At 44.6% G+C, this 13,156-nt stretch overlaps 1 protein-coding gene across 7 annotated transcripts in view; it reads left to right on the top strand.

Moving 5' to 3' along the window:
- The window catches only part of PLCE1 (phospholipase C epsilon 1), a 932,976-nt gene that overhangs the window by 636,661 nt on the left and 283,159 nt on the right, over positions 1-13,156 (top strand). For all 7 annotated transcript variants that reach the window (XM_085605968.1, XM_085605952.1, XM_085605960.1 and 4 more), the window contains one exon: positions 2,122-2,229. In XM_085605968.1, the coding sequence (XP_085462094.1) occupies positions 2,122-2,229 (108 nt within the window). The remainder of the gene's footprint in view (positions 1-2,121; positions 2,230-13,156) is intronic.

Raw genomic sequence — 13,156 nt, 5'->3', positions numbered from 1 at the left:
TGGTGTTGTGCTTGTGACATGTCGCATGCCAGTGGAGAGTTCACTGAATTCAAGTTAGGTGGCAAGTTGGGTGGCTGATCGAGAGAAAGTCCACATGCCTGATCCTCTGGGACTATTTCTGACACTTCTATGTTGCTAGGGCCAGGGCCAGCCTCTGTTGGGCTAGTCCCCGACAACCGAGAAATGATTGACTTAACTACACCCTTCGCTTGAACCCACCGACGTAGGGGGTATCAGCTGAGGCATCCTTATTGTATGGAGAAGTGGTTTGTTGCTGGTCCACCCTAGTTGGAGTTTTCTTGTTACCCTTAGTAATTTTATTTCTGACATTTTTCTTCTTAGTAAAAGTGTTAGATGTGTTAGATATATTGGATGCCTGTTCCATCTTCTTTCCCAAAGTTAGAGCCTTTTGTGTCTCAGGTTGGCCCCCACCGCTAGCTGCTTCGCTATCCTCCGGTATCCATAATGTAGATTGTAAATCACCCCTTTGCTCTATATCAGAACATACATTAGAAGGAGCCAGAGTATGCATTACACTAGAGGTTATGCCAGGCGCACATCCATTTAACCCGTTCTGCTCAGACCCCAGCATATCATTAGTCCTTGAGCCTTGGCTGCTGCCTGAGCTAGCTGTGCTGCTCATACTGTTCGTAATATTAATTTAGTTTTGATGATTGCTCTCACCAAACATGCTCCCTGGGAAAGTTAAAGAACTGATCAGCTTAGAGTTTACCATATCCTCTACTGTATGTGGTGCCGCCTCTGCCTCTAGCTGTTCCAGCGCGCTAGAATTGTTACCTTTCTGCAGAAGAACAGACTCAGTGCAACATTGTTGCCCAGGGATTGCCTCCAAGAGAATGTCTGCCATACTGTTGCCAGTAGCAAGCCCAGCGATAGCGCTCGCTGCAAGCAGTTCCGCCGCCTTCCCAGAGTGTAAAGGACGCAATAACGGCTTCTGACCCTTGAGGCGGTGTCCCCTCGCTGCCTCGACAATTCATCCACTTCGTTAACTCCTTCATCGGGTACAGTGCTGGCCGTGTTTGCCGGCGTCTTACCTGCTGGCCGTTGCTTTCGGTGGAGCCATCGCTGTAAAAAACGCCGACTTCAATCCAGCTCGTTTTTCGAAAACTAGCCTCTGCCAGTAGATGGCTGTTCGGTTCGTGGTTACAAGGCGAGCAATCCGAAGCTCGTAGAGCAACCGCTGGATCCCGCGAGGAACAGCTATCTGCATTCGTCTCACCAATTGCTGTGAGTATTCAGCTTCTTTCCAGTTTTTCTTTTTTCCTGCTGTCTCCTTTCCGTCTCAAGCTTTACCAAGAATTTTAGGCAATCAGTTACTCATCATAGCCCAGTAAAGCCCAGCAGTGTGTTAGAGACCCGGGAACCAACTCGTATGCCTGCACTCCCCGGCGGCATCGGCCCGCCATCTTGCTCCTCCTCCGCTGGAAAATGCACCATTGTACCCTTCTTTTAAAAACCTTTTTTGGAAAGAACCTCATTAAATCTTCTTTGGTGCAGACGTACTCGCGCCAGCAAATTCAACATCTCTTCTTACCGTTTACTTGCCCTACCTCTACAGGTTCTTGCCTACCTCTCTTGATATTACTCTGATGCAGCTATTCTTGTGGTATACAGTGCTTTCAAAATCAGTGGACTAAGTACAATATAATCAAATTGTCATATTGTGCATCTGGACTGTGTAGTATCTTCAGTACTGGGCCATGTTAATTTCATTTGTTCTTTCTAAATAAAAAATGATCACTTAATATTTCCAAATTGTACGTTCAGCTAACAAGCATTTGTTGTATATCCTATTTCACTGAGTTGAAGGCCTCTTTTGTTACAGTCAGGTCTGATATATGATCAAAGAATTCTACAGTGTCTTAAGCACTTCCTTTGAGGATTTATTGAATGGGCCAAGGCTCTCTTCCTAAATATTAAACGTTTCAACATTTTCCCCAAGATTATTTACATAATCCTATTTAAAGTGTCTACTGGTACAACTTCATAAATATAAAAATGATTTCTCATTTTGTGTTTTTCAAGGCATCACCATAGCCCTGACTTTTCACATTGTGTTATCTTAAGAATTTGGAATGTTCTGTTTTTCTTTTTATACAGGTACTATTACAAGGCTGTAGGAGCGTGGAGTTAGACTGCTGGGATGGTGATGATGGCATGCCTATCATATATCATGGACATACCCTCACAACCAAGATTCCCTTTAAGGTATGTTGGCCAGTGTAAAAATGGGGGCAGCAATATTGGACATTAGCAGGCTGTTAGCTTGTTCTGTTTTTTTTCAATCAAAAATGTTATTGTTAAATGGAAGTAGCTATGAATAATTTTTTTTTTTCCCCCCTCTGTCTGTGAGTTTTTCACAGACCGGAAGATATTTTATTCTGCATGTATCGATGATAGGTTGTTTGTGATGCAACACCTTCTTTTGCTGGTTCTTTGGTTCGTCTATTGTCCACTCCTACTTCTGTTTCGACATATGAAAGGGAGAATCCAGCAGCTGCAAGATGGTTTATAAATATAACAGTGTAGAAGAATGCCGAGAGCAGAATGGCTAGGGCACACTGGGTCTGATTTACTATGTTTTGCACCCAAAGGTACAATTTAAGTGCATAAAAAACACATTTTTGAGGGCAACATCGTATTCTAGAATTGCAGAATTTTAGAATATTATGCCGTGAGCAGTCCTAAATATTCAAGCACACTCCTAGCATTTTTTCTGAATTAAATAAAAGTTGAAAAGTGTACCACCAACATAAGAGAAGCCCTGCAGAGGTGCATTTTTCACGTTTCCATAAAAATGCAACAATAAAGAAGTATAAATACAAGTGTCCTGTAATTGCAACCCCCACACGTTTGGTTGGCTGATCGCAGGATATCAGAGGAAATGAGGCCTGCACATTTTTCTCTATTCTATCCAGCACATTTCCTTTCCCCTCTTGTGCCTCTTCCTTCTTTCTCTCGCTCTCTCTTCCTTTCTTCTGCCTCCCTCTTTCTCTTATGTTCCTCTCTTCCCCATTCTTACTTTCAAGTTGTCTTAACACTGTTTTTCGTTTCCACTAACTGCTGAGCTCTCAAACCTATCCAGCAGTGCCATTTCATGCTGCATTAACCCCTCTATCCATTGCATTTTAGAATTTTTCCTTCGCCTGGATTTTGTTTGGTTTCAAAATCCTTTTACTTTCTATTTTCTGCCTTACACTACAGTAGCAAGCTTTAAAGTGCAGATACTGTGACAGTTTCTCATTGCAAACTCTTTAAGTCCTTCTTCAATTCCTCAAGACTTCCGCCTTATAAATCAGCCTCTCATCCATCATGATTTGAGAAAGCTAGATTATCTCTTCCAGCAGATGCATGATGAACAAAAGGCAATCAACTTCTTATCTAGATAAGTTGTGAGAAAATCCCCTATTGAGTGAAAAGATTAATGTAAAGATGGACTCTCTTGTATGGGAAATATCTTAGGCAGGATGCTGTCATGATACATTTGGTATTGTTGTATTATGAGGGGCCAAAGGTAGATTAATAATGCTCTTGCACTGTGAGGTCTCTATTGAGTTATTTTACTACCTTCGGTATGTCTTGGTGCCCAACTTAACCTTGTCCTGTTTGGCCCAAAATGTAGTAATAGTAGAATTTAAAACTAGGATGTAGGTTGGGCACCTGTGTAATAGGTCGGATAGCCCAGGCCTTTACGTTTTTCAGCACATAATCAAGTATTTTATGAAGTATAGAAATGAATACCTACAAAGGCATATGCACATGAAATGAACATTAATTCACAGTACAGTAGAAAAATGGTACAAGTTAACTTTGTGCACAATATATATTTACAGATGAGTGAGTAGTACAAGAGCGTGAAGAAGAGAAAGCTTCCAGAATAACAGTTCCAGATGTCATAACCCCAATCTTTAGTTCATCTTGTTCCCCGAGGTTTTAACTGTGGTTGGTGCACAAGTTGATGCAGAGAGTGTCTCTGTGATGCAAATTTGTGCTTGGGACCAAGAAAGCTGGAAATGAGGTTGTGAGGTGTAGGTATGATGTTGGTGTAGGTGAGACACGTCTTTATACTCTGAAGCCTGAGTTTGGGTGAGGATGTTAAGCAGCTGGGCAGACGTTAAAAGTGAAGGAAGAGAACTGTTCACCAAAATCAACTCTGCTTCTTGAAGGAATTCCAAATCTGTTGTGAACAATGCTCATGGCTTAAAGTGGCTTCAGTAGCTATAGACTGGCCCACCAAATGGTAAAAAGTGCAACTTCTGAGGAAAACAACTCTCTATTGGTTACCAGATTCATTTTACACTAGGCATATTCTTCAGTTTCTGAATCTAATTTCATTCCTATTTATGGAAATTTACTTGACAATTTGCTGTGCTTTAAAAATTAAGATAGTACAGTAGCAAATCACATGTCCTTGTGTAACACTACTAAATTCAGACATATAAACGTTTCCTGTGACAAAAGTGCTTCCCCAGCAGTGTTGTGTCAGGCTCTACTTAGTGGACACATTGAAATAAGCACCCCTTAGGTTTACAGGGCAACAGCTTGCAGTGTGCTAATTAATCACAGGTTGGGTGTTTCTTCAAGCTGAAGAGTCAGGCAAAAGGCTTGCAGCACATTTCTTTAAGAAAGGGCATGGTCAGTCTCCCTAAACCTGGCAAAACACATATAGCTGTATATGGATTCACCTGTTGGGAATAGCAACAAAGGTTTAGTTACCAGTAAGTGAAGAGGGCAAAGAGAAGTTCTATGAAGCTTCAATACAGGTCAGCCTCTCCTAAGTGAGCTTCATCATGTCAATACATTCCCTGTCCAGTAGGTTCTTTGCCTCAGCCTCCTCTCCATTTCCATGTTCCTTTTATTAAAATTAGTTTTAAGTGCTATCAATACATGACATACACAACAAGTTAACAAAACTTGAGGCACACCAGTCGCATCACAGTTACCAGCATGTTCAATTGCAGTGCCATGCATGCAGATGGAGGATAGGAGAACCACCCCCTCTCTGCAGACATTTAATGGCTTCCCCTTCTTTTGGCTCGATCTCTAGGTTTCCATTTTTTAACCTGATAATTCCAGAACCTATAGTGGCAAGACAACTTACAACTGAGCATATGTATTGTCTTATTACGAGTGTAAAAAAAATATAATTGTCGATTTTGTGTTTATCTAATGTGGAATACTGGTGTCAAGTCTCAGTTGGCCTGCTGAATATAATGGTCCAGGAAAGTGTATCCACACTTCTAATTCTTCACATTGCCACCTCCATCCACACTGGCTACAGGTTCGCCATGCAAGTCTGTCAGCACAAGTCCGGAGGTGGAATCACCATTATCTTCACGGGCACCATCAACTGCACCATGTCCACTAACACACCCGCCAGCAACATGGAACATCTGAAGTTCAAACTCCACATCACCTCCAACTTCACCCTGAGTGGAATTTCTGTCTACAGACCATCAGGGCCGCAGACCAACTTCACCAACACCTTCATGAACTTCATAGCTCCCTTCAACCTTTACTCCAGCGCCTACCTCCGCCTCAGAAACCTGAACTTCCACCTGGAAGACCACGCTGACTTGAACTCTATTGCTTTGCTAGAAGACCTCGGAAACCTCTGCCATACCCAACGTGCAAAGGGACCCACGCACTCAGCTAGACACCGGACACACTGATCTAGGCAGGCCACACCTTCTTCATATTCAGCATTCCGGTCCGGCACCAACTCAAACGTACCACCACCAGGCCTGCCTGACACAACTGGATTGGACTGCTCTCTCTCCACACTGACCCAAACTCTCCAGCAGCCTGCCAGAATCCATCAACAACTTTAACAACTGGATCACCACCAGTGCCGATACTGGCCCCCTAAAAGCACAACAAAGCCACAAGATCCAGACCTTAAGCTAGTTGGTATCCAGAGGAACTCAGGATGACAAATTGGCATTGCAAAAAAATGGAGCACAAATGGAGGATGAGCCGAGACATCACAGACCAGAACACCTTCAAATCCCCACTAAGACGCTACTACCAACATATCTGGAACGAACGTCAAGCACCAACAGCGCTTCGCCATTCTGAAAGATTTCATCTTGCCTGCAGCTGCCTTCAACAGCATCTCCACCTCAAAAGAGTGCTGTAACAAAATCTCATAATTCTTGTGCAGCAAAATAATCTTCCTATACAGCAGATTCAACCCTCAAACGGACCCAGCAGACCTCACAACATGACTTTCTATCTCTGCCAGAGAAACTATCATGTCCACATGGCCTACCATCACACTGGAAGATACCGCTGCCACCATGAAGTCTGTCCACTCGGATGCCCCATTGGACTTCTTACCCCATCGCGCCTTCATCAGAGGACACCAACCCATCACTGAAGCACTCACACCTATCCTGAATGCTTCCATTGCATCACCTACCTTCCCAGAAACATGGAAACTCGCTACAGTCCTCCCAGTGCTCAGGAAACCCTCTGTGGAAAAATCAATGCTTGCCAACTATAGACCGATCTCCCTGCTATCACAGAAGGCCAAAGCCCTAGGGAAGCTCCTCAACAAATGCCTCACCAGCCATCTCCGCGTTTGCCAATTCCTGGATGCCACTCAGTCCGGTTTCAGACCCAAGCAAAGACAGGAACAGTTCTCATCCCTGCCACAGATGAAATCTTCAAAATCCTGGACAGCGAAGACACAGCAGCCCTCATCCTCCTAGACCTCCACTTTATTCATCAAGGTCTCCCATTGTAACCTCATCGACCGCTTTTGAGATTGGAATCCAAGGACAGATCCAGCCTGGCCTTCTACCTGACCGACACCTACAACTTCATCTGTGGAGTACCACTAGAATTGTCCCTCAGCCTGACCATCTTTAACAACTACATGATCCCTCTAGCCAGCCTTATGGGTTCCCACAACATTGATATCTGCTCCTGTGCCGATGACGCTTGCTCCTACTCTTTCAGATAACATTCCCAGCACCCAGATCTAGTTTACCGCCTGCATGACGAAAGTCGCTAACTGATGAAGCCAGCTGTCTCAAACTCAACACAGACAAAACAGAAGTTGTGCTATATGGGGAAAACACCTCGTCATGGTCCGCCACCCGGTAGCCGGCCACACTAGGAACCAGCACCGAAGCTAAGAACCTAGGTATCATCATAAACAGCAAACTTGACAGGACCTCCCAAGTCAATGCCTTCACAGTCTCCTGCTTCCACACCTTGAAGAGGCTGAGGAATATCTTCGAATGGCTCCTGCGCAGCATCCTCGAAACAGTCACACAAATCCTCGTCACTAGCAAACTGACTACTGGAACTCCCTCTGTGGTGAGATCAACAAACATCTCACCAGGAAACTGCAAACCATACAGAACTCGGCAGACAGAAGCCCCTCAACTTCCAGCAGACCTCACAAATCACACCACTCCTCAAGGAGCTCCACTGACTTCCAAGCATGCACAATTCATCTCTTCACTAGCACCTTAATAGTACTGCACAGCATTGGGCAAACCTACCTCAATAGTCTCATCTCTTTTCAGAAGCCATCCAAACACCTCAGACCGGACTCCTACTTGCATACATTCCAGGCAGCTCTGAAGGTTGTGCCTTCTACATCGCTCTTGAAGCATGGAACAACCTACCTTTAAGCATCACAGCCTCTTCCTTACTGCTTGAGTTCTGCAAGAAGTTGAAAAACAGGCTTTTTGAATTGCCTGTCCAACTTATCCTAGGTGAGGCTAGACTCTGACCTGCCCAGATCCAGGATACCCTCCCAGATGATAGTACGCTTTTTAAATACACATAACAAAGTTAGAATCCTGCATTGAATTATAGACTTGTATCACTCCCGTGTGTTTCCCTGACATCCCTGTCCAATTCAGCAAAGAGCAAATCTGGGATCAATATAGATAACATTGTAGACAAAAAAAAGATGTGTGTCAGGGTGTTCAAATTACTGAATTAATTATCTCAACCAGGAACTCACAAAACTAATGCATCTGAATGGTCCACCGTGACAAGTTTCAGCAGTGGAACGGACATTCAGATCAAATATGGTAAATAAAACCAAAAAAAGTCTGCAACCCTTAATATTTAGGGTCGTTAGTAGACCATTTAAAGCAGGATATGAGGAGGCTCTAGCTCGCTCTTCAGATATCACGAAAAGAGGAGTAATAGAGGCATCAAGATTAACCAAGAAACACAAGAGATAACCGTATGCAGCGATCTCCTACATAATTACTAGGATGTAAGTGTTCAGGGAGGTAAAAAGAATCATTTATTTCTTATGGATTTTTATAAAGCACAAACCAGGCCAATGAGCTCTCAGAACACTTTGCAAATGAAAAAGCGAACAAGTATGCTAGGATCAGATTGGCATGTTATAATTGATTTATTGAGCGCACAATCAGCGAAGGTCTCCCACTGATTAAGTGAAGGAGAAAATCTAGCAAAGAAAGGGATGGAAACTGGATTATAGGAAGAGAAAAGATCTGAGCATAAAGCTAGGTTTTAAGATCATGGTTGACATTTTTTTAGACTGGCAGACAGATCAAAAGTTTTGCTGCATAGGTCGCAAAGTAGCAAGCACTGGCCCTGGGCTTGCGGAACCTTGGAACAATCAATCAGTTAGCTAGATAGATACAGAGAGACCTCATAGGGTGGTAGCTTTGGAGGCAGCTGTAAATGAAAGGTGGAGATCACGTGATAGAGCCTGACAGAGCAGTGACACATACGCACACATACATACTCACTCACACCCATGCATTCACACACACGTGCACACAGATCCATTCACAACACTCATTACCAAATATTAAAACATACACAGAAACATACCAGGAGTGTTGGGACTGCTTCCTTCCCTCATTGGCTCACCTTAGATCAGCCAATGAAGGAAGGAAGCCGTCCCAAGCCTCGGAGGTCCCAGGAGGGTTGGGACTGCTGCCTTCCCTGCTGACTTTCCAGCTATAAACACCATTGCCGAACGACTATGTATGGTTTAAACACACACGCACACACCTAATACCTATCACTCAAATTACTTTCATATTTCACATTCTAATTCAACACTAATCCTTTAATGGGTTCCGGAGTAGCGTGCTATTCCCCAAAAAAGCGCTTCAACACTGCATCAGGGTTACCAGCGCTATATAAATGCAAACCTTTTTCCCTCTTCTATCCCACAGCTATCCTTCTCAATCCAAATAACTGATTAATATCCACCACTCAAATTACTTTCATATTTCACTATACTAATTTACCACTAATCCTTTGTGGGTTCCGGAGTAGTGGCTACTCGCCAAAAAACGCACCTCAACACCCCATCGGGGGTAACAAGGGCTATATAAATGTATGCCTTTTTCCCTCTTCTATCCCTCCGCTATCCTTCTGAATCCAAATAACTGACTAACCTATCCACCACTCAAATTACTTTCATATTTCACACGCTAATTCACCACTAATGCTTTATGGGTTCCAGAGTAGGGTGCTACTTGCCGAAAAAAGCACTTCAACACCTCATTAGCGGTAGCAAGCACTATATAAATGCAAACCTTTTTTTCCCCTTCTATCCCTCCGCTATCCTTCTCAATCCAAATAACTGACTACTATGCACCACTCAAATTACTTTCATATTTCACTATACTAATTCACCATTAATCCTTTATGGGTTCTGGAGTAGCGTGCTACTCGTCGAAAAAGTGCTTCCACGCCTCGTCAGGGGTAGTAAGTGCTATATAAATGCAATTACAATACAATACATGCGGAAAATAAACAGACTACACATGTGCCAAGTAATAACAGCCATGCGCACACATGCTCCAATCAACACGTCAGCTATAGAGTAACAGGACGTTAAAAGGCATAAGACCGTCACTCGTCAGAACAAAACAGACTACAGTGGGGGTTTAATGAGTGACCGGGGGAAGGGGTTGATTTGTGGATAGGGCAAGCACTTGGAGGTGCCAAAGAGCAAGCCGAGAAAAGAGGGAGGAGGTAGAAAAAATGGAAAGCAGCAACAAAACGATAAGCAGTGACAGGGAAGTGGGTAATCTGTGGACGGCATGAGGGCGGGTGAGAGGAGACAGAGCTGGTGAAAGCATGAGCACTGTGTAGAGTTCTGAAAAAGAAAGAAAAAAGTATGTTGTGAAAATGGTAACAGTGGTTGTTTCCAAGTACTTGGTCTATGCTCAGGGTGGAGGGAGGCTAAACACTAGAAGAGGCATGACCATGCATGCCAGGGACAAATGGTGACAAAGAATGAGACAGACAATGGAGCAAGCAAATGGCAGGCCTATGGGCAGGCTGAAACCCACAGATTAAACATATCTCTTTGAGACAGCGCATGTGCAGCTAACTAAGCACTGATACCAGTATCCATGCATGCTCAGAGCAGAAGGTTCCAGGCCAGCTTGTAGCAACTAGAGTGGAAGATCTAAACTTCTGCCTCGCTTCGATCCAGTCACACCTACCCAGTGTCAACTAAATAGACAATTGTTAAAAGGATTTACAGGCACATGCATCAAGCAGAAAAATAGCGATTCCTTATTTGCGATTTTTAGGGACTTGCAAATAAGGAATCGCTATTACCTATGCATGATGCAGATAGCGTTTATATTAAGAATCGCAAATAATCGCTAAACATATTAGCAATAACACCACAAAGAATTGCAAATCCTGTTAAACACACAAATTGCGATCTCGTAATTTGCGATCTCGTAATTTGCGAGATCGCAAATTGCGAGATCGCAATTTTACTGAGTCGCATTGGGAGCAGGCTGATGACCTCACAACCAGGAAGTCATTCAGCCCATACTGCAGTCTGTGCCCAGAGGAAGTGAGAGCAGGAAGCAGAGTTCTGGGGGAGAGCTGTGAAAAGAAATACATTGTTTTGCAGACACCTGCAGATACCAAAAATGGCCCAAACATCAGCAGAAGAGGGGGCAGTGGTCAGAAAGCGAAAGCTAAAATTCAGTGAGAGGGAACTAGAGTACCTCATTGAAGAGGTGGTAAAGAGCCATGATAAGTTCTTTGGGAAGCTCTCACTAAAAGTACCAGAGGCAGAAAAAAGAAGGATCTGGAACAGGATCAAGAACAAAGCTAATGCTGTGGGTGTGACACACCGCAGTATAGAAGAACTAAAGAAAAGGTGGTATGACCTGCGTAGCCGGGCAGAGGAGAGAATTGCACAGAGGCTGAAGGAGGCGAAGACCCTCAACAGTCCCAGACAACACAGCCTTGGAGGACCTGGTGGAGGGCACAATCCTGCCAGAAGCTGCTGTGGGAGTAACGCAGCTGGATACATCCGGTGGGGCCTGTAGTACACAAGGTAAGAGGCACAAAAATATACACATCAATGTAAATGCTAATTGTGCACATACTGTGATTGAAAGCCAATTAGCTGTAATCACCTCCAGTCCACAGTTCACATAGAGATTCTAATGCATCATGGGAGTTGTAGTCTCCTGAGCCAAATTGTTAGTCAAATTCCACATTGTGAGCCCATAGTTCCAAAACTGTACTGCAGTCAGTGATTACAGATAGTGAGATCTTAAGAGCAACCTAAATTTAATGTGGCAAAACATTAGCACCAACACAAATTAATATTGCACTGTTTCACACCACAGATGCTGAAGAAGTAGACACTGATGACAGTGATTGCAGAGAGAGCACACAGACCACTGCAGAGACAGTCATTGCGAAACCTGTCACACCACCGAGCACCTCCCAGGCACCCCCAAGACGCAGGGCCACAGTCCCTACTCTCCAGACAATGGAGAGCGATCAGGATCCTGAAAGGGCTCCTGCGCCAAGCCAGCCTAGTGTGAGGACCACCACCACACCTCAGGCACAGGTCCGGATGACATGAAGACGCAGGTCAAGGGGCCACATCGCAGCACAGGAGGCATCAACTTCAAATGTGTGGGGAGGTGTGGAGTCGCAGATGATGAGGGTGCAGCACCTGCAAGCACGACATATGGGAGCCATCAATCTGCAAATGACAAAGATGAACAAGAACATTTCAGTCATGGCAGATCGCGTGAGTGAACTGACTCAAGCGGTTGTGGAAGGCAACAGGCACACTAACGCCACAATGCAGGAGCTGCGCGTGTGATGCAGGAGGGACACAACACAGAGAGGAGGAGGCATCGCCAATTTATGGCATGCTTTGTTGGCTATACCAGATCGAACAACAAGTTCTACAACGCAACCGCACTGCTGTCAGGGAGGTCGGTGGCAATGCAAATTGACATGGGCCATTGTTGTGGGGATGTCGCCAGGACCCTTGGCCAAGTAACCACTGCTGTTGAACAGCTCCAGGCTGGTACTGGTGGGCTAAGCAATGTCACTGGAGATGAGGGGAGTGAGGGGGCATCCAGCCTTAGCAGCATGTCAGCACCAGTCAGCACTGGCAGGAGGTGCAGTACACATAGGACATCACCTACAGTTGCACCCATGAGTGAGGATGCTGATGCAAGCGAAAGTCGTCTCGGTGTGCGTGGGAGGAAGTGCTGAACACAAATATACCCCCGGACTATCTTCCATGGTGGCGTAACCATGTCCAAGACATCAATAGTGACTGAGAATGAAGTTCAAAATTCATTTAATTTGTGCTTTGGTACATGCAGTAAATGTGCAATTAAGCAACATCTATGTTTGGCCACACACCACTACCTGCTCACGTGCAAATAAAAACTTTGCAGTTCAAGAACGCGAGTGTTTTGTCTCATTATTACGTACCTCAGAAGTAATGTTGGGTGATCTCTGCACGTTTCCTCTGCCCTTCCGTTGAGCTGGCCGAATGCGGCTGTCGTGGGTGTACAGGGGGCTGGTTGTCCTTAGTGTCGGACACCTCTACGGGTATGCCTCTCCTCGTAGCTATATTATGCAACATTGCACATGCTGCCACTATCCTACAGCAGGTTTCCGGCTGGTACAGCATCGCTCCACCAGTTTTGTGCAGGATGCGAAAACGACTTTTGAGCAATCCAAATGTCCGTTCGATCACATTACATGTCCTGATGTGTGCTGCGTTGTACCGCTGCTCTTGTGGGGAGGCTGGGTTCAAGTATGGAGTCATGATATAGTTCCTCATGGCGTATGCACTGTCACCTACAGGGTAGTAAGCACGGTGTTA

This window comes from Triturus cristatus, chromosome 1_2, assembly GCF_964204655.1.
Source record: "Triturus cristatus chromosome 1_2, aTriCri1.1, whole genome shotgun sequence".
Classification (NCBI taxonomy): domain Eukaryota; kingdom Metazoa; phylum Chordata; class Amphibia; order Caudata; family Salamandridae; genus Triturus; species Triturus cristatus.
This window is presented reverse-complemented; position numbering and strand designations above follow the sequence as displayed.